The following is a 26711-nucleotide window of genomic DNA, read 5'->3' as shown; positions in this document are numbered from 1 at the left end:
GGTTTGTTCCTTGTCCTTGAGTGTCAATTATTGCATCTCCACATGTTGAAATGTATTTATTTAGTTCTCAATTTGAAAGAACAGTTCATAAACCATTTGTCAATAAATTACACAATAACTAATCTTCCAATATAATTGAACAGTACCATTGACAGACAGCAGACCAATCAAACTCTGTGTTAGTAGTAGCGTGAACATTGGAACGTTAAAGACAGCTCAAGTGATCTCCCGGTCTACGCATGTTTACTAACGCTGCTGCCTGGTGTAGTCATCAACAGTGAGAGAGTTAGCCAGACAATACAGCTCTCTCACACTGGAGTCCAACTTCGGTTTGGATGTCTTTTTCACTTCTGAAATGGTAAGAAACATTCATATTACTACCCTGCCCCACACTACATGTTACACTACTGTAGAATAATAGTGAAGACATCAAAATGATGAAACAACAGATATGGAACAAATCAAAATATATTTTAGATTTTTCAAAGCAGCCACCCTTTGCACACTCTTGGCATTCTCTCAACCAGCTTCACCTGGAATGCTTTTCCAACAGTCTTGAAGGAGTTCCCACATATGCGGAGCATTTGTTGGCTGCCTTTTCCTTCACTCTGCGGTCCAACTCATCCCAAACCATCTCAATTGGGTTGAGGTCGGGTGATTGTGGAGGCCAGGTCATCTGATGCAGCACTCCATCACGCTCCTTCTTGGTCAAATAGCCCTTACACAGCCTGGAGGTGTGTTGGGTCATTGTCCTGTTGAAAAACAAATGATATTGCCACTAAGCGCAAACCAGAAGGGATGGCGTATCGATGCAGAATGCTGTGGTAGCCATGCTGGTTAATTGTGCCTTGAATTCTAAATAAATCACTGAGTGTCACCAGCAAAGCACCCCCACACCATCACACCTCATCCATGCTTCACGGTGGGAAATCACAAGTCGAGATCATCCGTTCACCTACTCTGCGTCTCACAGACACACGGCAGTTGGAGCCAAACATTTCAAATTTGGACTCATAAGACCAAAGGACAGATTTCCACCGGTCTAATGTCCATTGCTCCTGTTTCTTGGCCCAAGCAAGTCTCTTCTTATTGGTGTCCTCTAGTAGTGGTTTCTTTGCAGGAATTCAACCATGAAGGCCTGATTCACGCAGTCTCCTCTGAACAGTTGATGTTGAGATGTGTCTGTTAATTGAACTCTGAAGCATTTATTTGGGCTGCAATTTGAGGTGCAGATAACTCTAAGGAACTTATCCTCTGCGGCAGAGGTAACTCTGGGTCTTCCTTTCCTGTGGCGGTCCTCAGAGCCAGTTTCATCATAGCTCGTGATAGTTTTTGCGACTGCACTTCAAGAAACGTTCAAAGTTCTTGACATTTTCTGCATTGACTGACCATGTCTTAAAGTAATGATGGAACTGTCGTTTCTCTCTGCTTATTTTAGCTGTTCTTGCCATAAGGATTCAGTCTTTTACCAAATAGGGCTATCTTCTGTATACCACCCCTACCTTGTCTCAACACAGCTGACTGGCTCATACACATTGAGGAAAGAAATTCCACAAATTAACTTTGAACAATGCACACCTGTTAATTGAAATGCATTCCAGGTGACTACCTCATGAAGCTGGTTGAGAGAATGCCAAGCGTGTGCAAAGCTGACGTCAAGGCAAAGGGTAGCTGCCTTGAAGAATCTCAAATCTAAAAATGTTTTAACGCTTTTTTGGTTACTACACGATTCCATATGTTTTATTTCATAGTTTTGATGTCCAATATTATTCTACAAAGTAGAAATTAGTAAAATAAAGAAACACCCTGGAATGAGTAGGTATATACAAACGTTTGACTGGTACTGAATCTTAAAATATATAAAGTTCCACCATGGGCTCCATGGCATTAGAAGTATCCCAAAAACCCACAACCAATACATTTTCCCCTGCGGCATTGTTTAAGCAGCCAAAATATTCTGGAAAACTGGGGACATGGCAACTCTGCACGTGAGGACGCTGGCACAAAACTCGCCCTCACACACTGACACTAGGAAGACTGCGCATGCATTACTTGTACTGTAACCATTGCTGGTATGAAGAAAAAAAAACATTTGATAAATTGTGTACGATTATTCAGTGATGTAAATAAGATGACATAGCTCACAAACCCATCCATTTCAAGGTTTTCTAAATGCCCGAATCAGAACCTTTAATTGTGATCTTGAAAATGTTATTCTCTTCTTCGCTTTGGAAAATGAGAAAGATGACCATGAACATGTTGAATTAATACAGATTGGTGCCCTATAACTGTAACAGATGTTTCATTTAACATTTTTTATTTACATTACATTAAACACAGACCTAACATAGTGGCCAGTAGGAAGTGCCTGAAAGTGTTTAATGGACACATTCGCACACCAGACGTGCCGTCTTAAGATATATTTAATAAATTAAAACAAAGTACAAAAAAGAAACAATGTACATTTTATCCCCCCCTTCCCTCAACCTCCTCTCTCAGTGACAAACATATTCCAAGACTGTACCCTTCGGTGCTGGATGAAGTCAACCCTAGACACTGATCTAAAGTCAGTCTTGCATCTTCAGTCAGTAAAGGTTAAGAGGATCCACTGAGATTAAGCTGATCCAAGATCTGTGTGTCTAAGGCCAACTTCTACCCAGAGAATTTTCACAGTGTCACTCACAGTATTTCATCATCTCCCACCCCCTTACCAAAAAAACACACACATGCTACATGTCTGCAGGCACCTAGAGTGACAGAAAGAGGGAATGGACCCAGTTGATGTAATAAGGAACCAGGAAATACACATGGGAGCCGGCTGCACCAATCGTTTCATCCGTCCTAAATGGTACCCTATTCTCTGATCTCCATCTATTCTCATAAAGTAGTGCACGTTGGTTTCATTTCAGACACAGTCTCAATTCCATTCACTGAGAGGAGTTCCATTTCATCTGACGCCCAGTGCAAATATACTTCCTGAATAATCTTTCTGACATCAGTGACTACCCCCCTCTCCCCTGGTTTCAGTCTAGGCAGGCAACCGGTTGGTTGATAAGACACTGGTTGACAGGCACCGGTTAAGAGCAGTATGGTGTGCAGTTTGTTCTACTGGTTTATAGATCATATGGATGAGTTCATCTAGTCGTTGGTTAGGACTGGTCAGTCAATCCAGGCCATGTGGAGGTTAGTGGACTATTATTATTATTTTGTTCTGTGTGGCAAGCGGAGAATATTGAAGTGGAGTACTCAGGACATGTGCTGTATGTATGGGAGGACTAAGAGTGTCGAATGGGAGGGTGGGGTCCGTTTCTAAAGGGGGCGGGGCCATGGGGGGGTATGTGAAAGTGATGTAGGTCCGATATAAGTGCACTCAATAAGTGGGGAGGCAGACATTTGCACCCTCGCGCAAAAACATGCGCCCATAAACACACACGCACGGAAATGTTCAGTAATATGACTGTTAATACGCACAACATGATTAATAGATTTGCACGATTACAGTGACTGTAGTCCACAGCTAGGACAACGTACCCTTCTCCTACACGCCCCCCCCCCCCCCCCATCTATCCCCTCCCAACATTCATCATCTCTCCTACCTCTATCACTCTCTCCTGAACAAAATACATTCTAGATTCATGAGGAAACTACAGTTTTGTGACCGTGTGTGGGTGACTGGGTGTGTGTGTGTGTGTGTATGGCAGGTGCTGGAGAGCAGAGTGTATAATCTTCTACTTTAGTCTCCTTCGTCAGTGGTTCAATCTTCAAACAATCACCTCATAATTTCCCCATCAAGGCAACGATCAAATACACAAAATAAAAGACTAGTTCACATGACGTTCCACAATTATTTTGGCAAACATAAGAGCATGGGGGTGCGGGAGTCAGTGTTGTACGATATACATTATGCTGAAAATATGTGTCTATCCACAGAATGCTGTCCTGTCATTGGTCCCTCTTTCTTCCTGTTTAGCAGCAGCAGGACTGGCTGTGTTTCGTTACATAGGTGTTTGTGTGTGTGTGTGTATATATATATATATATATATATGTTTAGATATATTTATTTTGGTTCTCTTTCCAAAGATACAAAGGACAACTAGCTAGCTACGTACGGTAGGTACAGTACCACTATCGTCTCAGATGCTAAACAACCAGGAAACAGCAGAGAAACAGCCTTGGAGCCATGGAAGATCGTAACCAAAAGTCAAAGCGAGACAAACAGAGGGCATGCTTGTAGTTGAAGTCACAGAAATGTGGGGGGGGGGGGGTTGAGCAACCTTCCTCAGACCGCTGTGGGGTGTGACATAGCTCCATCAATGGCAGACCTTTATGGGGAGCTGTTTTCTGTTCTAGGCGGAGGGTCTTGTTTCTATCATCCAATGGAAACTCCAGTTTTGAGGGGTTTATGGGTACTGTAGTAATGTGGCGTCCGGCCTAGGGGTCGTGGCAAGGTCAGAGGCAGTATTCAGCAGCATACTCGGTCCCGTGAAGACCTCTGCAGACTAGTGTAAACTCCTTCACTATGTCCTTCACCCTCCGCTTATTCAATCGCTCTCTAGAGTAGGGAGAAAGGGAGGAGAGAGAAAGGGAGGAGGGAGCGAGAAAGACAGAGGGTCAGACAGAGAGACAGAAAACCAATGTGTGTGTGCATGTCTGTCGGTCTATACTTGTGTGTGCGTGCGTGTAGTACCTGAGTATCTGTTGGGTGAAGGTGTCTTTCTGTTCTGTGGTGACCCTAGTAGAGGGGAAGCCTTGTGCCTGCAGCGCCTCTTTCAGCCACACGGTGAGCAAAGGGAAACAGTGCTTATTGAGACTGAACAGCACCTCAGCAAACTGTTCCATCAGACTACGAGATGAACCTCCACCGATTGCCTGGGGGGGGAGAGCGAGGGGGCAAAGACCAGTCAGTAAGGTGATGTGTTTGAATATACAGTAGGACAGGTAAAAGACATTAGCGAGGATGTGAGTATGTAGGTTTACCTCTAGTACGGCTTGCAGCAGTAGTTTTCCGTTCTCCTGCACCACTCTGGCCACTGGGGGCATATCTGAGCAGCGGGGCAACAACTCCGTCTATGGCACACACAGGGACTATCAGAACAAACCACAACACTAATATCACATCTCAACAACAAGACTCACCTCTAAACCAAAAATGTGTGTGTGTGTACTAGGGATGTGACGTTTAAACGATTACATTTATTTTATTTTTAAATAAAAAAAAAAAACTGTGCAGTTATCACAAAACTACCATTAACAGGTCCCGATCATTATCATCATCATAAAGGCAAAAATAAAAATAAAACAAATTCCTAATGCAACAACGCTGTAAGTAGGAGATATACTGAACAAAAATATAAACAAGATTTAAAGTGTTGGTCCCATGTTTCATGAGCTGAAATAAAAGATCCCAGAAATATTCCATACACACAAAAAGCTTATTTCTCCTGTGCTGGGGACAATAAAAGGCCACTCTAAAATGTGCGGTTTCGTCACACAATACAATGCCACAGATGTCTCAAGATGAGGGAGCGTGCAATTGGCTTGCTGACTGCAGGAATGTCCATTTGGCAGTACGTCCAATCGGCCTCAGAAACGCAGACAAAGTGTAACCAGGCCCGCACCTCAATATCAGGCTTCTTCACTTGCAGGATCATCTGAGACCAGCCACCTGGACGGCTGATGAAACTGAGGAGTATTTCTGTCTGTAATGAAGCCCTTTTCTGGGGAGGAACTCATTCCGATTGACTGGGCCTGGCTCACCCAAGGCTGCACCTTTGCCCAGTCATGTAAAATCCATAGATTAGGGCCTAATGAATTCATTTCAATTGATTTATATGAACTGTAATTCAGTAGAATTGTTGCATTTATATTTTTATTTCATGTATTTGCCATGGATATAAAGCGCGCCTCCGTCATCGTTGTTAACAGTTAGAAAAATGGCATACGCAGCGATGTCCTGTATGGCAATACTTTGAGATGTTAAATGAGAAGCTATTGAAATACAAACTTTGCGAGGTGGAATTGAGCTACAGTGGCAGTACAGGTGCAATTCTGAAAGGTGGCACCGTGGGACCCAACCCATTGCTGGGCAGCAGTGTGATAAGGGACGGCGTGAGAAAAATCACAGAGCTGATTATAGAAATGATTTCAGTTGATATGCAGCTCGGCTTCAACACCCTGATGCCTTATCTAGAACCAGACCACAAGATGCCATGTGAAAAAAACACGACAGCCCTGATGGACGTATATGAACAAGCGGTCATAAATCACTGCGACGAGCTTTCACATTGATGAAAAGTGGGACATGAAGTACGTACTGACAACTAAGGACATGGAGGAGAGGCACACAACAGGGAACCTAAAATGGCATTAATACCATTGTTGCTGAGTGGGTGGGGGACAGCAGTAAGGTGAGCGCCGTCTGGTGGGTTTCCACTAGTTACCACAGCCACAAAGTCAAAATTGGATATATTGTAAAAATGTATGAAAACAAAAATGATCTTTTGGTCTTAATTTAAGGTTAGGCATAAGGTTAGCAGTGTGGTTAGGGTTTAGGTTAGGGTTAAAAATCACATTTTAAGAAGATAAATTGTAGAAATAGGCAGGCTTTAGGACTTTGTGGGTGTGGTAACTAGTGACGACCAGTAGGTAGTTAGCCAGGTTTGTGGTAGATTGAACTCCACTGCCCCCTAGGGGTCAAACGCAGAACCATATCTGGATTCTAATTTCAGGTCATTTTATGAAGAAAAAATATATATTTAAACACTAAAGAAAATAGCATTTTAAACGTTAAGAATATTTGTACATTTTTCACATCCCTAGTGTGTACACTCACAAAGAACAAGCAGGTAGACTTGACTGTTGGAGCCTCTGGGAATTTCAGTGACAGTAGTCCTACATAGGAGAGAGAGAGAGAGAGAGGGGAGGGTATTAGAAACATCCAAATACACATTTCTATTTAACCTCTTTTAAACACTAACACTTCTGCTCTTCAGATGTTTCCAGCACAATCTCTGTGGATCTCAGAGGCATGACGATTGACAAAGTGTGTGTGTGTGTTAAGAGAAACGCGGCAACACATACAATGAGCAGTGTGTGTGCGGGAGCAAAGCAACACACACTTACCACAATGGAACACAGCTTTCACGTCAAGACTCTCAGACAAGAAGAGATCTGGCTTCCGTTTGAGTGCCTACAGTAGGAGGCAGACAGAGGCATGACACAGGGCAGGAGTCGATTCCCCTACTCCAGGGGTACACCCCAACTCCTACCTCCCACCCCAGAAAATACTGAACCCCCCACTCTCCTAGCCTCGTAGAAAGAACTGTGTCTGCATTAGATAACTCCTTTGTCATTGTCATGTACAACTGTTTGCCCACAAGGTCAGGAAAAAAAATTCTGGACATAGATATGACAACAAAAGCCAAATTCTGATTGTCCCCCTTCTCCCTGAAGTGTGATCTCGTTCACTCCCCCTTTTGGATTTAACAGTATTGGATTGGTATGGACAAAGTGTTTCTTACACCAATTCCAATGCTTTTAAATTCTTGAGGAGTGAATGAGAACTGGGCTAAAGGAGTCATCTCCAGCAGATAAACAGTGGAGGCTACCAGGCTAGTCTAACTCACTCCCTCTCTCTCTCTACGATAAACTATCACTCATACAGTACAGAACTCTGCTCCAATGAAAACTCAGCAAGCAAACTGGAGGAAATCAAACAAATATTATTTAAAACTTAAGTCAAACTAAAGGCAATGATGGATCTGTAGCTGCTGTTCGTATCAATTTCATTCTGATACACAATGTTTTCTCCCTTTTTTTGGCCTGGTTGGATTGAATATGCAACATAAGTAAGTAAGGTACATGAACGGATAAATACAACTGATACTGTAATGAACTCATTCAGGACGGAGGAAAAGAGAGGGAGCGAGGGAAGAGGAGAGGAGAGATCAGCTCTATCCAAAGATAGAAATTAAAGGAAGAATGTAGAAGGAAGACAAAAACAAACAAAAAAACAGAGGGCACCCAATTCGCCTGAATTTATTAATTAATGGAATATTAATTAATTGTGGCTTTGATTGGCTATGGGTTGGAATGACATCAGAAAAGGGGCGTGGCTAGGGGATTCTAACCAGTGAGGTCACAGGGAACTACATCCCAGGGTCATGTTCAGAAGACAACCAAACATGAACATGTTTATTATTGGACACATTCTGGTAGTCCCTCCTCGTTACAAAGCATTTTGTCATGTTTTGTGCCTACTGGACAAGACCTTGGTGAACGCTGACCCTTTACTCCCTCATCAGAATGGATAGAGCCCTGAGTATTGAAGGAGACAGAGTCCATCCTTCAATACCACCACCTACTGTCTATTCTCTGCCATGCCATTATGATGGGTCGCCCTCAGACCCTTTAACAAAGAACAGAAAGAGAAAGAGAGCTTGAGAGAGTGTGTGTGAGCGAGAGAGAGAAAGAGAGAACGAGAGAGAAACCCAAAGTGAATGAAATAAGAAACCAAAAACACACCTGAGCTTGGAGTTGCATAAATGAATCAACAATATCAGGATGATCCCTGGGTCCTAAAATATAATAAAGATGAAACTTAACAAATCATAAAGAATAAAGAGAATAATAATATACAAACAGCAACTCAACCGATTCAACAGTCATGTGGAAAGAAAAGAGAACAGAAAATATCTCATTGAAATAATTGTCACACGTGAGTAAAGAACAAACAAAGGGGGAGAGAGAGGGAGGAGGGGCATGTGAAGCTTTGGAAGAGTCTTGGGAAAAACAGTGAGCGGTTGAACGAACAGAAAACAGGCAGAGAAAGAGGAGACATGGGTTCCATTTGGAGATTTAAAAAAAAGGAAAGAATAACGAGAGAAAAATAAACCTAAAAATAACAAAAGTGGTTTTGGAGTGGGGAACCCAGGAGGTAACTGTAACTGTAACGCTTCAGAGAAAAGGGGCGTCAAGTCCCAAATCAATCCCTCGCCCCTTGGACTAGCCACCCAAAGCCCTAGGCATCTCCCCTAGACCCTACACCCTAGGGGCTTGCTAATAGCTCCACCGTGTAATACGATAGGCAAGATCATTTTTTTCTGTGTGGCTTACAACCACCATGCGCCTAGGGGATAGTACCCCTGACCATTAACCACCCCCAAAAAAGGTGAACACTTAGGAGGCAACCCTTCCCTTCGCTGTTCCTAGACTCCACACAAGACCCCATCCCCCAACTCCCCATACACGCCCCCACCTTACAGGCTTATTCAGTGGGGCGCAACCCTGACAAAAATGCAACGAATAGAGCCCACACAATTCCCCGTTCTGTAAAAGACGGATGTCTGTTCTACACAATACATTTCTATATGAACGTTGTTCTGCAACCACATTCTCTTATGTTTTGTAACATTGCACCATATTGTATAAGATACTGGCCACAGAGCAACATTGAAGGACACCTGCTCAGAAAGAAAGTAAAAAAAGAAAGAAAAAAAGAGAGGCAGACAGTATCAATCAAACACAGACAAAGCAGAAGAAGAGGGAGAAGGGTATGAGAGGAGAACTGAAAGGGGAGAAGAGAGGCAGACATTATCAATCAAACACAGACAAAGCAGAAGAAGAGGGAGAAGGGTATGAGAGGAGAACTGAAAGGGGAGAAGAGAGGCAGACAGTATCAATCAAACACAGACAAAGCAGAAGAAGAGGGAGAAGGGTATGAGAGGAGAACTGAAAGGGGAGAAGAGAGGCAGACAGTATCAATCAAACACAGACAAAGCAGAAGAAGAGGGAGAAGGGTATGAGAGGAGAACTGAAAGGGGAGAAGAGAGGCAGACAGTATCAATCAAACACAGACAAAGCAGAAGAAGAGGGAGAAGGGTATGAGAGGAGAACTGAAAGGGGAGAAGAGAGGCAGACAGTATCAATCAAACACAGACAAAGCAGAAGAGGGAGAAGGGTATGAGAGGAGAACTGAAAGGGGAGAAGAGAGGCAGACAGTATCAATCAAACACAGACAAAGCAGAAGAAGAGGGAGAAGGGTATGAGAGGAGAACTGAAAGGGGAGAAGAGAGGCAGACAGTATCAATCAAACACAGACAAAGCAGAAGAAGAGGGAGAAGGGTATGAGAGGAGAACTGAAAGGGGAGAAGAGAGGCAGACAGTATCAATCAAACACAGACAAAGCAGAAGAAGAGGGAGAAGGGTATGAGAGGAGAACTGAAAGGGGAGAAGAGAGGCAGACAGTATCAATCAAACACAGACAAAGCAGAAGAAGAGGGAGAAGGGTATGAGAGGAGAACTGAAAGGGGAGAAGAGAGGCAGACAGTATCAATCAAACACAGACAAAGCAGAAGAAGAGGGAGAAGGGTATGAGAGGAGAACTGAAAGGGGAGAAGAGAGGCAGACAGTATCAATCAAACACAGACAAAGCAGAAGAAGAGGGAGAAGGGTATGAGAGGAGAACTGAAAGGGGAGAAGAGAGGCAGACAGTATCAATCAAACACAGACAAAGCAGAAGAAGAGGGAGAAGGGTATGAGAGGAGAACTGAAAGGGGAGAAGAGAGGCAGACAGTATCAATCAAACACAGACAAAGCAGAAGAAGAGGGAGAAGGGTATGAGAGGAGAACTGAAAGGGGAGAAGAGAGGCAGACAGTATCAATCAAACACAGACAAAGCAGAAGAGGGAGAAGGGTATGAGAGGAGAACTGAAAGGGGAGAAGAGAGGCAGACATTATCAATCAAACACAGACAAAGCAGAAGAGGGAGAAGGGTATGAGAGGAGAACTGAAAGGGGAGAAGAGAGGCAGACAGTATCAATCAAACACAGACAAAGCAGAAGAGGGAGAAGGGTATGAGAGGAGAACTGAAAGGGGAGAAGAGAGGCAGACAGTATTCAGGTAAGACCCACTGGATATTATCAGCTTCAAAAACAAAACGTTCTTGTGTAATTCTCCATAGCAGCACAGGAGGACAGAGGATGCATTTCAACAGTCTAACGTGGCTTCCTCCCCTTCATCTGCCCTCATCCAAAAACACAGGGCAGGTGAAAGCAATATGAGAAGACGAGGACTTTAGACTATTGAGATGCAGCCATCCTGGTTTCCCCTTGTGCTATGCAGGTATTAGTTGACACACACACAAAGCATTTCTCATGGAAGCCATGTTCATTCTCCATGTTCCTTGTTCTCCTGTGAAAGCAGGAGTGTGTGCAGGTTTGTCTGTCAATCAAAATCACCCAAAACAAAAACAGGCAGAGATTACCCCCCTCCCCCTCCCCTGCAGGACCCCCTACCTTGCCGGAAGATGGAGAGTGTTACTGAGGTGACCAGCTCAAATAGAGCCTTGATGGGAGGGAAGTGGTCCGTCTCTCTGGCAAATATATGGACCATCTGTCAAACACAACCACAGACGGTTTCACATCGGTGCGCCTCAATGTATGCATGCGAGTGTGTATCGTGTATGCATGCGAGTGTGTATCATGTATGCAAGTGTTCTCAAGCACGTGTGTGTGTGTATGTACCTGTCGTGTGAGGTCCAGTGCTGAGGCCTGTGGTATGGTACTGTACATCTGTCCTAGCATCTCACTGAGCTGAGACACCATGGGGGCAAAGTCATGGAGGAGAGTCTTCACCGACTTCTCAAAGATAGCACACACAGCCTGGGAGGAAGGCGGGAGAGAGATGGGAAGGGGGAGTGAAATGAGAGTTTCATTTCAGCTGGTTCAGGTTGGATTTCAGTTCATGAACGTGCAGATCATTTTATTGAAACTGTTGCGTCAACGCATCACTTTTCTTGTTGTGTTCGTGTCTCACCTCCACCACCTGGGAGTCGTTGAGCCACTTGCTAAGGACCGTCTGAATGAGAGCAAAGACCTGCTGTAGGACCACCACCACCTAGAAGACACAGGTTCATTTGACAACACTAGCTAAATGAGGAACGAATTATGAAAACGGGATGAACGTTCCCGTTAAAAGAGCTTGCGTGTGGCTGAGCACTGCTGATGATAATAATGATGATGATGATGAAGGTGCATCTCACCGGGTTAGGTCCTGGTGGGGGCGGGGCAGTTTTGACAGGGGGAGCAGTGCTCTCTCCTGATTCGTCCTCCTGTTTGCTAATGTCCAGCGTAGTGAAGAGATTGGACAGCAGACCTAGAATGTGGATTATCGCTAGTTTATTGGACGGGTTGGGCTGGAGAGAGGGAAAGAGGGAGCGAGAGGGTAAGTCAATAGCTTTACGAAGAAAGGCTGAAACAAGATTTGCCATCACTCATTTTCTATCTGTTGGTTTTTGTGAACGAGTTAACGAGTGAAGCAAAAAGAAAGACAGTGAAAGACCATGAAGAGAGGGATGAAGTGAAAGATCATGAAGAGAGGGATGAAGTGAAAGACCATGAAGAGAGGGATGAAGTGAAAGACCATGAAGAGAGGGATGAAGTGAAAGACCATGAAGAGAGGGATGAAGTGAAAGACCATGAAGAGAGGGATGAAGTGAAAGACCATGAAGAGAGGGATGACGTGAAAGACCATGAAGAGAGGGATGAAGTGAAAGACCATGAAGAGAGGGATGAAGTGAAAGACCATGAAGAGAGGGATGAAGTGAAAGACCATGAAGAGAGGGATGAAGTGAAAGACCATGAAGAGAGGGATGAAGTGAAAGACCATGAAGAGAGGGATGAAGTGAAAGACCATGAAGAGAGGGATGAAGTGAAAGACCATGAAGAGAGGGATGAAGTGAAAGACCATGAAGAGAGGGATGAAGTGAAAGACCATGAAGAGAGGGATGACGTGAAAGACCATGAAGAGAGGGATGAAGTGAAAGACCATGAAGAGAGGGATGAAGTGAAAGACCATGAAGAGAGGGATGAAGTGAAAGACCATGAAGAGAGGGATGAAGTGAAAGACCATGAAGAGAGGGATGAAGTGAAAGACCATGAAGAGAGGGATGAAGTGAAAGACCATGAAGAGAGGGATGAAGTGAAAAGGACAGAAGGGAAAGAGGGATCAGTGAAAGACAGGTTTCGGTGCATCAGTCAGTTAATGGCTTCATTTTTCTGCAGATTTCACACACACACTCTCTCTCTCTCTCTCTCTCTCTAGGGTGACAACACTAATTAAAGCTTCATTAGCAACCATTTAATCACCGCTCGGTATCCATGACAACGGAGCTGTGGAGTACAAGGGAGGAGTCATGTGGCTGGGCTGACGACCCTTCTCTTAACGAGCAACGGGTCATGTTGCAACTGAACACACACGCTCATTTGAGATGGGTATGTTCAACTTGGATTTATGCCTTAAACATCCAGAGACATCAATGGGTGAACATTTTAGGTAAGAGCACAGTATTTAAGTCAGAATACCACCCTAAACGCATTAAAACAGACATTGCTTGTAGCTAACTATATAGTGGAGGTGCAGTTTGATCTCTTGCCTTAGGGTGCCAGTGTTTGTTAGGCTGCACAGACAACCTGATTCCATAGTCTGATGTTATGGCTATACATCAGACAGAGAGAGCGAGACAGTAGAGACAAGGAGAAAGTGAGCACAAGAGAGAAAAAGAGATGAAACTCTTCATTTGAACTGACATCTCTGTTGATCCAGGTCTCTGCTGACTCCAGAACAGTAGATCAGGGGAGAAAGACTAATTCAACACTGATAATGTCACATCCCTGTTTGTAGTTAATGTCAGCTTCTTTTTTTGAGAAAATGTCAAATCCTTATTTTTAGCTCCGATAAGGCTTGGATTCATTAGACCTGACATTTAATAAAGAATGTGGTGTGTGTGTGTGTGTGTGTGTGTGTGTGGGGATGGCCCTGTGATTCAGTAACCAATGGTGTAGTGATGAAGCCAATCTGGTCCCACAGAGAAATGTTCAACTGCAGTGGAGTCACACAGACACAACGCCTGTTCATATGGACACATTCCAACAGTGAGAGGGGGAAGAAATAAAAGAAAGAAAGAAGAGAAGTGTGTGTGTGTTAGTGTGTGGTGCATCCATGCAGACACACAGTCTGTTCATATGGCCGCAGTCCAACAGAGAGAGGAAAATATGTCACTGTAATAACACGGTTACCACAGTGTGTGTGTGTGTGTGTGTGTGTGTGTGTGTGTGTGTGTGTGTGTGTGTGTGTGTGTGACCGTCTCATCAGCTAGTTTCTCAAGTTGTTGGATGTAGGGAGTGATGAGAGAGTGCAGGTTCCTCAGTATCTCCTCCACATGCAGAGCAGACAGCAGGAAGCCCAAGGCCTGCATCAGCCACATACACTGACTGGTCTGGAGAGGGAGAGGAAGGGAAGAGGAGGGAGGGAGGAAGAGAGCAGGAGGGAGGGAGGAAGAGAGAGGGAGGGGAGCAGGAAGAAGAGGAAGAGGACAGAACATTGTTACACATTTCCAGGACTTTTGAAAGGTTGACTCCTTGTGTTGACTCCTCACAAGCATTCCGCTACACTCGCAATAACATCTGCTAACCATGTGTATGTGACCAATAAAATGTGACTTGATAAGAGGTCTTTGCTAGCTACCATCCAGTCTTGTCACCTTGTTTTCATGACTGAATGGAGTGACAGATTCTATGGTCTGATGTACTCCCTGTAGTTCATTTGAATATATTGAATGTGCTCATTGCTGCATGTACCAAATGCACAGGCAATAAAGTCTTTGAAAGTTTGACTCTGTCCCTGAATTTGACTATAAATGATTCTCCAGGATGTTGTATACAGTAGAGTGGGTCCAGTGAGTCGGGACATTGGGGTTATGGCTTGCATCATCTCCAGACAGGACTGGGACTGACCTTGTGAATCTGTTTGCTCAGCACCTCCTGTGAAGAAGAGAGAGGATAGCAAAAGCAGAAGAATATTATATTGACTAAATGTAATCATTTTATTTAAAAAAAACACTAATTTAGACATAAAACATATACGGTACAAACACACACGTACACGTGATACAGCCACTATATTGGAGGCATAGGGTGGCAGGTCATATTTGCACTCTCGGCAGATCTTCTTGAGTGTGGAGACCGAGGAGACGGAGAGGTCTGGGTTCCCCAAGGCCTGGAGTACCAGAGGTAAAACACTACTCAACATCACCGGGTGGTCCGCCAACCACTCTGCTAGAGCTCCTACAGGGAGGAGGGAAGAGAAGAACACACTGGATGAAAAGACTGAACACTTGATGCTACAGGAGACGGGTGCTTTTCCTGTTCTCCTGTCCAATTTGTTTTTCTTCTTTTCCCGCTTGTTATTTCCCTGGATGAACACCGCACAACAAAATGACAGCCATCACTGTATTAATACCTATCGTGAACACGTATGAGCGTATCAGTAGCTACCGATAGTGAACATGACGGTGTCGGCCAGTTGGACGTTGTTGATGTTGATTCTGAGGAGGAGTCCGATCAGGCCTGGGATGACATCAGAGTAGTTGACATCTATCGTCTCCGCTATAGACTGGAACCCATACAGCAACGCTTCTGTATGCTGGAGGAGACAAAAGGCTTCAGACAGTGTGTTCAGTGTGTGTGTGTGTGTGTTGAATCTGTGTGTACCGTACCTGCCATGACGAGGCTTGTTCTGTGTTGGTCAGTATTCGTCCTAGTTTCTCATACAGGTTACTGAGCAGCTCAGCTCCTAGCATCTCATACACATACATCAGAGTGTCTGAGATATCCACCCTGGAACACACAAATGTGTTAAGTCGTAGAATATAGAAGTGTAATACATACCACCAACAGAAGGCAAGGTTTTGTTATAGAGGTGGAACAATCAATGCTATGGGGGGGGGGGTGTCACAAGGCTCAGTTTTGGGTCCACTGCTGTTGTCTACTGCCGTAAATGTAGTACGCAAAAAATCTTGTGTTTACACCTCAAATCAAGTGAAATTGTGGCGCCATTTAACTGTGCAGGAACTAACAGCAGGGCATCACTTTATAATGTGCTGTTAGTAATGCGCTTCTGAGCATCTGATGATCTGTGACTCAAACATTATCATCCAAAATTTGTGCCCTCTCAGCTGCCACTTCACTTACAGGCTGTTACAATCACAAACACACCCAGCAATAGACCTGTCGGCATACTGCGTTTCCCTCCCTCGCTCGCTCACCCACACGACCCCAACCACACTCTTGTACCTGTAGATCCTGAACTGTTCCTTCTCATCCGAGGACCATGATGCGTACTCCTGGTCAGAGGGGAACTGGGCTTTATGCAGCAGAACATCCACCAGCTGGAAATACACTGGTCTATAAACCTGCAGATACACCGCCTGTCTCTCAGAGTCAAACGACATGATGTCATCCTGGAGAGAGAGCGAGAGTGTGTACTGTTAAGTGCTGTTATTCTAAAACAGGGTAGTTGGGTTTAGGGTGTAACGTTAAGTGTCCTGAGTTACAGTGTAGGGGTCTGGGTTACAGTGTAGGGGTCTGGGTTACAGTGTTAGGGTGTAGAGTGCATACCTGTAGCGTGTACCAGAAGGTGAGCGTGAGGGAGCTGGTCGTCTCATTGACTGGGTAATGTCCTGGTATCCCAGTACAGAACATGATCATGTTGACCAATGCGAGAAAGCCCTGCCAGTGCTCTACCTGCTCCAACAGAGCCCTGGGGGGGTTGAGATCAAGAGATGGAAAAGGAGAGAAGAGAAAAGGGAGAGAGTAAGTGAGAGAAACGGACACAGAGCCAGGAAAACTAGGTCAGTGCGCAGGAAGAGTGAGGCGAGGTGGGACAGGCAGGGCTGGTTCTCCAGATAGAGTGTGACAGGTGAAGGGTTCAGACTGGAGCCATTGACATACACAGTGAGACATGACGCCTCCGGAGACAGAAACACACAATAACAAACAGCTTGTTTACCAGGGTGGGCCTGAGCATGAAACAGAACACGTCATCTGATTATTTGTTGATTGGTTTGTGAGAATGAACCCAGAAGCATCAATGTCGTCACCAAGCAGTGTGAGGAGGGGAAGTGAAAGGTTTGATTGATTGATTGATGTTGAGACAGCGCACACACACGCACCTGGAGTGGTTTTCGCCCAGCGCGACAGCGATGCGACAGATTCCGTGTGACGTCTCCATGTCTCCGTTCTGGACGGCCTCTCTTAGCTGTTCCTGCAGGGACAATACCTGGGGCACCAGCTTCAGTAGCGTGTTCACATATCTACACACACACACACACACACACACACACACATTAATGAGATGGGTTAGTTCACATACCAGGGGGAAAATCTCTACTCAAACCCCCCTGCACGAACACACAAATCTTTCACTTTTCACCAGCTTCATCGCTCAGTTTCTTTGTTTCATTTCTCCAGTTCTCTTAAAGGTTTAAATTACTCTGGTCTGTTCTTCCTGCCGTCTCAGTCCTTTCTAATAAATCTATTGGCTTTTTCTCCGGAAGCACCTACACACCATCTCTCGTTTAGACACACAGACCCATTTAATATCGCCCCACATCTATCCGTCTGTCTGCATTATGCATGTTCACACACGCTGTGGGTCTATCACTCTTTCCACCTCCATCTCTCCATCCCTTTGAGGTATTTTAGGGTCGTTCATTGTGAAACTGGAACAGTAATGTCCATAAAATATTTTTTTTATTTTACCCACTAAGAGGGAAATAGAGATTGGCTGGAGGTCAGAGACAATGTGAACAGAGTACAGAAGCAACACCCCTACGCATGTACACACACCCCTGTCCTCCTGTTCTGCTATTCTGATTAAGCTCAAACTGCCTTTCTGTCATCTTACCCTACAATTGACACTGTGTATGATGCAGGTGTGTGTGTGTGTGTGTGTGTGTGTGTGTGTGTGTGTGTGTGTGTGTTCACAGATCCAGACAACCTTCCAGTATCATTGGTTCTGGCTTCTGAATATTTACAGTGCCTTCATAAAGTATTCACACCCCTTGACTTTTTCCACAGATTTTGTGTCACTGATCTACACACAATACCCCATAATGTCAAGGTGGAATTTTGTTGGTAAAACATTTAAATTAAACATTAAAAGGTGAAATGTCGTGAGTCAATGAGGATTCAACCCTTTTGTTATGGAAAGCCTAAATAAGTTCAGGAGTAAAAATATGCATAGTAAGTTGCATGGACTCATTCAGCGTTCAATAGTGGTTAACATGATTTTTGAATGACTACCTAATCTCTGTACCCCACACATACAATTATCTGTACGGTCCCTCAGTCGAGCAATGAATTTCAAGCACAGATCTAACCACAAAGACCAGAGAGGTTTTCCAGTGCCTCGCAAAGAAGGGCACCGATTGGTAGATGAGTAAAAAGACACTGAACATCCCTTTGAGCATGGTGAAGTTATTCATTACACTTTGGATGTTGTATCAATACACCCAGTCACTACAAAGATACAGGCGTTCTTCCTAACTCAGTTGCTGGAGACAAACGAACCTGCTCAGGGATTCCACCTTGTCACGATACCAAAATTATAAAAACGATACCAGGCCAAGTATCACGATACCGAGTAGTATCGAGATACCACAGTGGGAAAAAAATCATTGGCCTAGCATCCTGTTCGCCCCATCCCCCGGACGCTTGTTCACGTTTTCTAAACGTTCTCCAAAAACCTGTCATTGAAATTCACACTTCTACTCAATAAAACACATTGAATTTAACTTCACACTGTTCAGTGTTTGATAGAATACTGCACAGAACAGATGATTAGCCCATATTTGCAAAGGCCTACCTGTGATTTGACTGGAGGAATGGGAGGAAGTAATACACATCAAAAGGAGAGTGCTGAAGGGAGGACGGCTCATAATAATGGCTGGAACGGCATCAAACACAGAACCCAAGCGTTTGATACCATTCCAATCTTCTGCTCCAGACATTACCATGTGCATGTCCTCCCCAAATAGGGTGGAACCAACCTCATGTGATATACATGCATAATAACCTGCATGTCAGTGTGTCAGGACTACAGAAAAAGGAGGACCGAGCATGCCCCCATTCTCATCAACGGGGCTGTAGTGGAGCAGGTTGATAGCTTCAAGTTCCTTGGTGTCCACATTACTAACAAACTATCATGGTCCAAACACACCAAGACAGTCGTGAAGAGGGCACGACAAATTCTATTCCCCCTCAGGAGACCAAAAAGATTTGGCATGGGTCCTCAGATCCTGTTGGCATCACCGCCTCGTATGGCAACTGCTCGGCCTCCGACCTGAAGGTCCCACAGAGGGTAGTGCGTACAGCCAAGCTTCCTGCCACCCGGGACCTCTGTACCAGGCGGTGTCAGAGGAAAGCCTAAAAAATTGCCAAGAACTCCAGCCACCCTAGTCATAAACTGTTCCCTCTGCTACCACACGGCAAGTGGTAACAGAGCGCCAAGTCTAGGTCAAAGAGGCTTCAAAACAGCTTCTACCACCAAGCCATAAGACTCCTGAACATCTAATCAAATGGCTACCTACTAACCCCCCCCCCCCGTATATAGTCTCGCTATTGTTATTTTACTGATGCTCTTTAATTACTTGTTACTTAGATTTCTTATTTTTTTTAACCGCATTGTTGGTTAGGGGCTCGTAAGTTAGTAATTCACTGTAAGGTCAGCACCTGTTGTATTCGGCGCATGTGACTAATAAAATTTGATTTGAAATACAGCAGTTATGTAATTTTGTGCCACCAAGCTGCTGATGTCATGCAGCCTGTCGTTTTTGAGTATATACTCTTTCATAATGACAAGTTTGACGTCGGACGACAATAGAATGTTCATGAAGTCACTGTGCCAACTATCGACAGACATGTCAATAGACAAAGTATAAACCAGCCTTAACTCATGGGTACACTCACAATGGCTGCCTGGCATTGTGACAAAAATCACATCCATGGTAATGTAGAATGTTCATTCAAATTATGTTAACTGATGTGGCGAATGCAACAGGATGTATTTTTTTGTAATGTCAGTTGAGTTGAATCATCAAATCACAGCACATATTTAAAAAGGTATATTTCCTGCTTTTACTTCCAGCTTTGCTCCTATGAGTACACTAGCAATGGACGCCAGTCCAACCATCATGCCATCATTTACTTGAACGGGGACGCTCATTCTATTTATTCTATTTCTATGGCAGCACATGCAGTCATGAGCCGAGGAAAGGAGAAAATGTGGGTAAAAAAAATAACAAAAATTGTGTTGCTATTCAAACAGTTATTACAGAGACCGCGGTCATTTGGCTGGCCAATTACCGTTATCCAAAATTCCATGACCAACACAGCCCTGTGAGTCTGTGTGTGTGTGTGTGTGTGTGTGTGTGTGTGTGTGTGTGTGTGTGTGTGTGTGACGCATGTTATTCAGAGGGTAATGGGTTGGGTATTTGAGTGCCTGTGCATTTAGGAGTGCGAGTGTCTATCAATGTTCCCTATAATGTTATGGGGTACTAAGCAAATTTTTGGTCTTGTGAGTGGAAATTGAACATGGTGAGAATTTTGGGCGAGCGTTTACAGTGAACACTGAGACTGTACCTTTACAGTTTTAGACAGTAGCCAATAGGCTATTGTGGCTATTTGAGCATAATGTAGACCTACCAACAAAACCACTGGAGCAAATACCATAACATTTTCACATAGAAATCAAAAAGCTATTTCCATGATATATCCTAAAGTAGCCTATACAGTGCATTTGGAAAGTATTCAAACCCCTTCCCCTTTTCTACATTTTGTTACATTACAGCCTTATTCTAAAATTGATTAAATACATTTTCCCCCTTATCTAAGATACAGGTTAAGAATGTTTGCAAATTTGATTAAAAAAATAACAGAAATACCTTATTACATACAGTTGAAGTCGGAAGTTTACATACACTTAGGTTGGAGTCATTAAATCTCGTTTTTCAACCACTCCACAAATTTCTTGGAAACAAACTATAGTTTTGGCAAGTCGGTTAGGACATCTACTTTGTGCATGACACAAGTAATTTTTCCAACAATTGTTTACAGACCGATTATTTCACTATCACAAATCCAGTGGGTCAGAAGTTTACATACATTAAGTTGACTGCCTTTAAACAGATTGGAAAATTCCAGAAAATGATGTCATGGCTTTAGAAGCTTCTGATAGGCTAATTGACATAATTTGAGTCAATTGGAGGTGTACCTGTGGATGCATTTCAAGGCCCACCGTCAAACTCAATGCCTCTTTGCTTGACATCATGGAAAAATCAAAAGAAATCAGCCAAGACCTCTGAAAAAACGCCTGAAGGTACCACGTTCATCTGTACAAACAATAGTACGCAAGTATAAACACCATGGGACCGTGCAGCCCTCACACCGCTCAGGAAGGAGACGCGTTCTGTCTCTTAGAGATGAACGTACTTTGGTGCGAAAAATGCAAATCAATCCCAGAACAGCAGGTACAAAAGTTTCTATATCCACAGTAAAACGAGTCCTATATCAACATAACCTGAAAGGCCACTCAGCAAGGAAGAAGCCATTGCTCAAAAACTGCCATTAAAAAGCCAGACTATGATTTGCAACTGCACATGGGGACAAAGATCGTACTTTTTGGAGAAATGTCCTTTGGTCTGATGAAACAAAAATAGAACTGTTTGGCCATAATGACCATCGTTATGTTTGGAGGAAAAAGGGGGAGGCTTGCAAGCCGAAGAACACCATCCAATCTGTGAAGCACGGGGGTGGCAACATCATGTTGTGTGGGTGCTTTGCTGCAAGAGGGACTGGTGCACTTCACAAAATAGATGGCATCATGAGGAGGGAAAATTATGTGGATATATTGAAGCAATATCTCAAGACATCAGTCAGGAAGTTAAAGCTTGGTCGCAAATGGGTCTTCCAACTGGACAATGACCCCCAAGCATACAAGGACAACAAAGTCAAGTTATTGGAGTGACCATCACAAAGCCCTGACCTCAATCCTATAGAAAACTTGTGGGAAGAACTGAAAAAGCATGTGCGAGCAAGGAGACCTACAAACCGGACTCAGTTACTCTGTCAGGAGGAATGGGCCAAAATTCACCCAACTTATTGTGGGAAGCTTGTGGAAGGCTACCCAAAACGTTTGACCCAAGTTAAACAACTTAAAGGCAATGCTGCCAAATACTAATTGAGTGTATGTAAACTTCTGACCCACTGGGAATGTGATGAAAGAAAAGGTTGAAATAAATTATTCTGACATTTCACATTCTTAAAATAAAGTGGGGATCCTAACTGACCTAAGACAGGGAATTTTTACTAGAATTAAATGTCTGGAATTGTGAAAAACTGAGTTTAAATGTATTTGGCTAAGGTGTATGTAAACTTCCGACTTCAAGTGTAAGTATTCAGGCCCTTTGCTATGAGCTCAGGTGCAACCTCTTTCCATTGATCATCCTTGAGATGTTTCTACAACTTGATTGGAGTCCACCTGTGGTAAACTCAATTGATTGGACATTATTTAGAAAAGGCACACACGTCTATGTAAGGTCCCATTGTTGACCGTGCATGTCAGAGCAAAAACCAAGCCATGAGGTCAAAGGAATTGTCCGTAGAGCTCCGAGACAGGATTGTGTTAAGGCACAGATCTGGGGAAGGGTACCAAAACATTTCTTCAGCATTGAAGGTCCCCAAAAACACAGTAGCCACCTTCATTCTTAAATGGGAGAAGTTTGGAACCACCAAAACTCTTACTAAAGCTGGCCACATGGCCAAAATGAGTAATCGGGGGAGAAGGGCCTTGGTCAGGGAGGTGACCAAGAACCCGATGGTCATTGACAGAGCTCCAGAGTTCCTCTGTAGAGATGGGAGAACCTTCCAGAATGACAACCATCTCTGCAGCACTCTACCAAATCAGGCATTTATGGTAGAGTCACCAGATGGAAGCCACTCCTCAGTAAAAGGCACATGACAGCCCGCTTTGAGTTTGCCAAAAGGCACCTAAAGGACTCAGACCATGAGAAACAAGATTCTCTGGTCTGATGAAACCAAGATTGAACTCTTTAGCCTGAATGCCAAGCGTCACGTCTGGTTGAAGCCTGGGACTATCCTTATGGTGAAGCATGGTGGTGGCAACATCATGCTGTGGGGATGTTTTCAGCGGCAGGGACTGGGAGACTAGTCAGGATCGAGGGAAAAATGAATGGAGCAAAGTACAGAGAGATCCTTAATGAAAACCTGCTCTAGAGCGCTCAGGACCTCAGAATGGGGGCGAAGGTTCACCTTCCAACATAACGACCCTAAGCACACAGCCCAGACAATGCAGGAGTGGCTTCGGGACAAGTCTCTGAATGTCCTTGAGTGGCCCAGCCAGAGTCCGGACTTGAACCCGATCGAACATCTCTGGAGAGAGCTGAAAATAGCTGTGCAGCGATGCTCCCCATCCAACCTGACAGAGCTTGAGAGAATCTGCAGAGAAGAATGGGAGAAATTCCCCAAATCCAGGTGTGCTAAGCTTGTAGCGTCATACCCAAGAAGGCTCGAGGCTGTAATCGCAGTGTAGATTGATGAGGGGAAAATCAATTTAATCAATTTTAGAATAAGGCTGTAACATAACAAAATGTGGTAAAAGTCAAGAGGTCTGAATCTTTTCCGAATGCACTTTGTCAAGAAATGTGCCTATTTTCCTCGAAAGTACATAATGTCACGATTCCAAACCTATACAATATTACAGATAGCAACTTAACTACCTCACATAATCTGGAAAAGATTTGTAATGTTTTACTTCTCGTTGATGAAATTCGTGCTAATGTTGGACTTTTGAGCTAGCACCCAATAGACTCCCTTTCATCCCTTGAAGGAGAGCGCTCCTTGTCCCAAAATCACACAGAATGCACTGTGCAGCCCATTGACATAGGAAACGTTGCCCATGCTCTCCCCACAAAAGCATATCAGCCGTTGTGAATGTCAGACTCTACTCTGTGAGGCACATTGATCTGCAGGTTGAACATGTTGAGATTGTAGACTCCTAAATTGATAGTGCAGTTTGTTTAGGCGATTTTACAGCCAACTAGCTACTTTACATGCTGATAATGTCTTTGGTATTATTGTATGTAGCTATGTTTGCTTGCTAGCTAGCTACCTATCCCATCGAGAGAGAATTGCACTGTGGATTTTGTAGTCGACTTGAGCTGCAACAGATTTCCACAAAGATTTCCCATGTTGCTACCAACCTTATTATAATGCTAAAATGAAAAATATTGTTCCCACATAGTGTTATTTAACAATGGAAATTAAAAGGAACGAGTGGTTTTGAGTGGATTTTTCTTTTAAAAGCACCTCATTTCACCTCCCTTTTCCTCTGTTTAAACACATTACAGTGAAGTCATTTGGGAGGATGCTATTGGTCCAACGGTCTTGTTGCCAGGCAACCAATTTCCCCTGTCCAGTAATTAAGTAGGAGGGAAATGGGTGAAAAGGGGGAATAACAGAAAAGGGAGAGAAAGAGAAACATTGTAAGTGAAGGAAAGAGGAAGGAAGGACACACACAAACATCAAATGTTATTGAGTGTTTCTGCCCCAGGTTGGATGACACTACGATTGAGAAATATGAGGTTCATATTCATTCCTCCAACAGTCCTACTGGCCTTACTTATAGATCGATAGAAACACCATGCATGATGAGGAGACTTGAGAAGTTGAACAGAGCAGTAATGTGTGCTGTGCGTGTGAGAACAGGCCTGTCAGCAGAGTAATCATAGCTCCAACCTGCCGGGTGGATGTGACACCTCTTCCTCCCTTGCTCATCTTTCTTTCCCTCCCTGTCTCTCGGGAGGGTGTACTGGGTGCCTGCCATCGGAGCCAATCGGAGCATGATGACGTCACTCCCCAGCTTTGTAACCATGGCAACGCCAGCCAGCCGAGAAATGCCCCCCTCCCTCCTCTCCTTCCCTTCTCCCTTCCTGGCAGTCAACTTTCCATGTACTCCCTCCATTCTCTCCCTCAGTAAACCTATTTTCTTCCATCCTCCCCTCGGCTGTCAACTCTCCCTTGCCTGCATTTCTCTCTGCATCCCTCTTTCCCCCCTCTCTCAGATGCCCTTCCCATACCCGCACTGTCCTCTTGGCTGTCATCTCTCCCTGGATGTCTTTCTTGCTCCCTTCCCATCTCTCTCCCTCTCTCTTTGGTTGGAAATCCCGCTCAATCGCTCACGGAGTGGAGCTTGCGCATCGCTCCGGTACTCCATGTCCTTTCCAACCACTCCACTAAAAACCACTCCACGCTCACAATGGGGGAAAAACTGCTTCTCCAAATTCACTCCATTCATTAAAATCACAATTTAACCAACACACAATTATTTTTGTGACTTCCTGGACCTACCATTTGGTTCTGAAGTACCAAACATATGGATTTGAATGAAAAGTATTTGAATAAACATTAAAAGGTGAATGTAAGAAGCCCAGATCATTTCAAATAGGCTACATGACATATTAAAACATAAACACTAAATAGGTCAGGAGCCTAAGAATGAACAAAAATTAAGGCTATGATGTTTTAATTATTTCAAGGCTATAGCCTACAAACAAATACATTGTGAAGCATTTGTGAGTGTGACATAATAGGCTGGTAGGAACATAAAGCACTCAGCATTTAAACAACATTTCGTTGTATTAAAATCATTATAGTCTATAAAATGCATACATCTGCTGTGAATTACATAGAATTAAATACAAATTAAACAAAATATTACTTCAGTGCCTTTGAAACAGGAGTTTGGCCAGTCTGTGGCTTCAGGCTCATGTGATGGTGCCTGGAGAGCAGGCCAGCAGCAGAGAATATCCTCTCTACACTCGCAGAGCAACTAGGGATTCTAAACATCCTTTTGGCCACTTTTGCCAGGCTGGGGAGATGCAGAGTTGTTTTTTCTCTCTCTTGTATTAGGTAGACCTAAACGTTTTTAGGCAAAATAACCCAATAAAAACGTAAAGCTCCTTGGACGTGGGAATATGCCAGGTCTATTGGGCCAAAATCAATTATGGCCTATTGTACAGATGATTGAAAAAAAACGAGACAGTAATCTACCCATCTCGTTCCTTTATTTTAGCATGTGCACATAGTAAGTACACCTTCATGCTTTCCGGATACATGTCTTTTCAGATTCAACAATGATTCTTTAGTTGTGGACACTACATTACCACACTCCCTCTCTTGCTCTTGGTCCTCATCTTTGTAAGTCACCTTGATGGAAATATTTTGTTAACTCCATAACAGTAGCTAAAGCAAGGGGCTATAGCAGCACACCAGTAGACTACAAATGCATGCTGGGCCGGGCATGCCCTGAGCTCGTGAAGTGAGCGCTACTGGAGTGAAATTGGAGCAGGCGAGAAGGCCGACGCTCCAGCCTTTTGACTGGAGCGCGGGGTGAGATTACCATTGGGCGCAATCCGCTCACATACTCTGGTTGACACACCCACTCAACCTCCCCCTGGCCCGGACGCACCTCTGGGAGTCGGGTTGTGATATGGCGTTGACAATAGCCTCCACGGCGGTATCAAACAGCTCGGGGTCTGGTAGAGCAGTGAAACAGTCCTCCACCAGTCCTTCACTCTCACTGAGGGGGACATCCAGCAGCACCCAGGAGGACAGACAGCGCAGGACACGAGCCTTCACTGCCCCGGGACTGTCCCCTTGACGCAGCAGCTGCTGGAGCAGTGGACACACTGACCCCCACTCACGACCCAGAGCACCTCGCACCTACAGACAGAGACACAAGGTTACAGGAAATACTAACCCGACCCCACTTGTCCTTTTGTGTGTGCATCGGTGTGC

General features: G+C 44.2%; 1 protein-coding gene across 2 annotated transcripts in view; it reads right to left on the bottom strand.

Moving 5' to 3' along the window:
- Window positions 1–2405: 2405 nt before the first annotated feature.
- LOC106584288 (importin-13) overlaps window positions 2406–26711 on the bottom strand; it is a 51171-nt gene continuing 26865 nt past the window's right edge. The window contains exons 5-23 of one of the 2 annotated variants that reach the window (XM_014169361.3): window positions 26383–26636; window positions 17009–17149; window positions 16455–16596; window positions 16131–16297; window positions 15554–15674; window positions 15333–15480; window positions 14941–15122; window positions 14793–14819; window positions 14141–14275; window positions 12041–12193; window positions 11815–11895; window positions 11523–11660; window positions 11295–11391; window positions 8524–8576; window positions 7123–7189; window positions 6833–6891; window positions 4978–5067; window positions 4688–4869; window positions 2406–4552 (exon numbers count right to left, since the gene is read on the bottom strand). In XM_014169361.3, the coding sequence (XP_014024836.1) occupies window positions 4450–4552; window positions 4688–4869; window positions 4978–5067; window positions 6833–6891; window positions 7123–7189; window positions 8524–8576; window positions 11295–11391; window positions 11523–11660; window positions 11815–11895; window positions 12041–12193; window positions 14141–14275; window positions 14793–14819; window positions 14941–15122; window positions 15333–15480; window positions 15554–15674; window positions 16131–16297; window positions 16455–16596; window positions 17009–17149; window positions 26383–26636 (2340 nt within the window). In that variant the 3' untranslated portion in view covers window positions 2406–4449. Of the gene's footprint in view, window positions 4553–4687; window positions 4870–4977; window positions 5068–6832; window positions 6892–7122; window positions 7190–8523; window positions 8577–11294; window positions 11392–11522; window positions 11661–11814; window positions 11896–12040; window positions 12194–14140; window positions 14276–14792; window positions 14820–14940; window positions 15123–15332; window positions 15481–15553; window positions 15675–16130; window positions 16298–16454; window positions 16597–17008; window positions 17150–26382; window positions 26637–26711 lie in introns of those variants that run through there. The other variant, XR_014382299.1, reaches the window with a different exon arrangement.

The sequence above is a fragment of the Salmo salar genome, chromosome 23 (assembly GCF_965601325.2).
Source record: "Salmo salar chromosome 23, fSalSal1, whole genome shotgun sequence".
Taxonomy (NCBI): Eukaryota; Metazoa; Chordata; class Actinopteri; order Salmoniformes; family Salmonidae; genus Salmo; species Salmo salar.
Note: the sequence above shows the minus strand (reverse complement) of the source record. Positions and strands in the feature narration are given on the sequence as shown.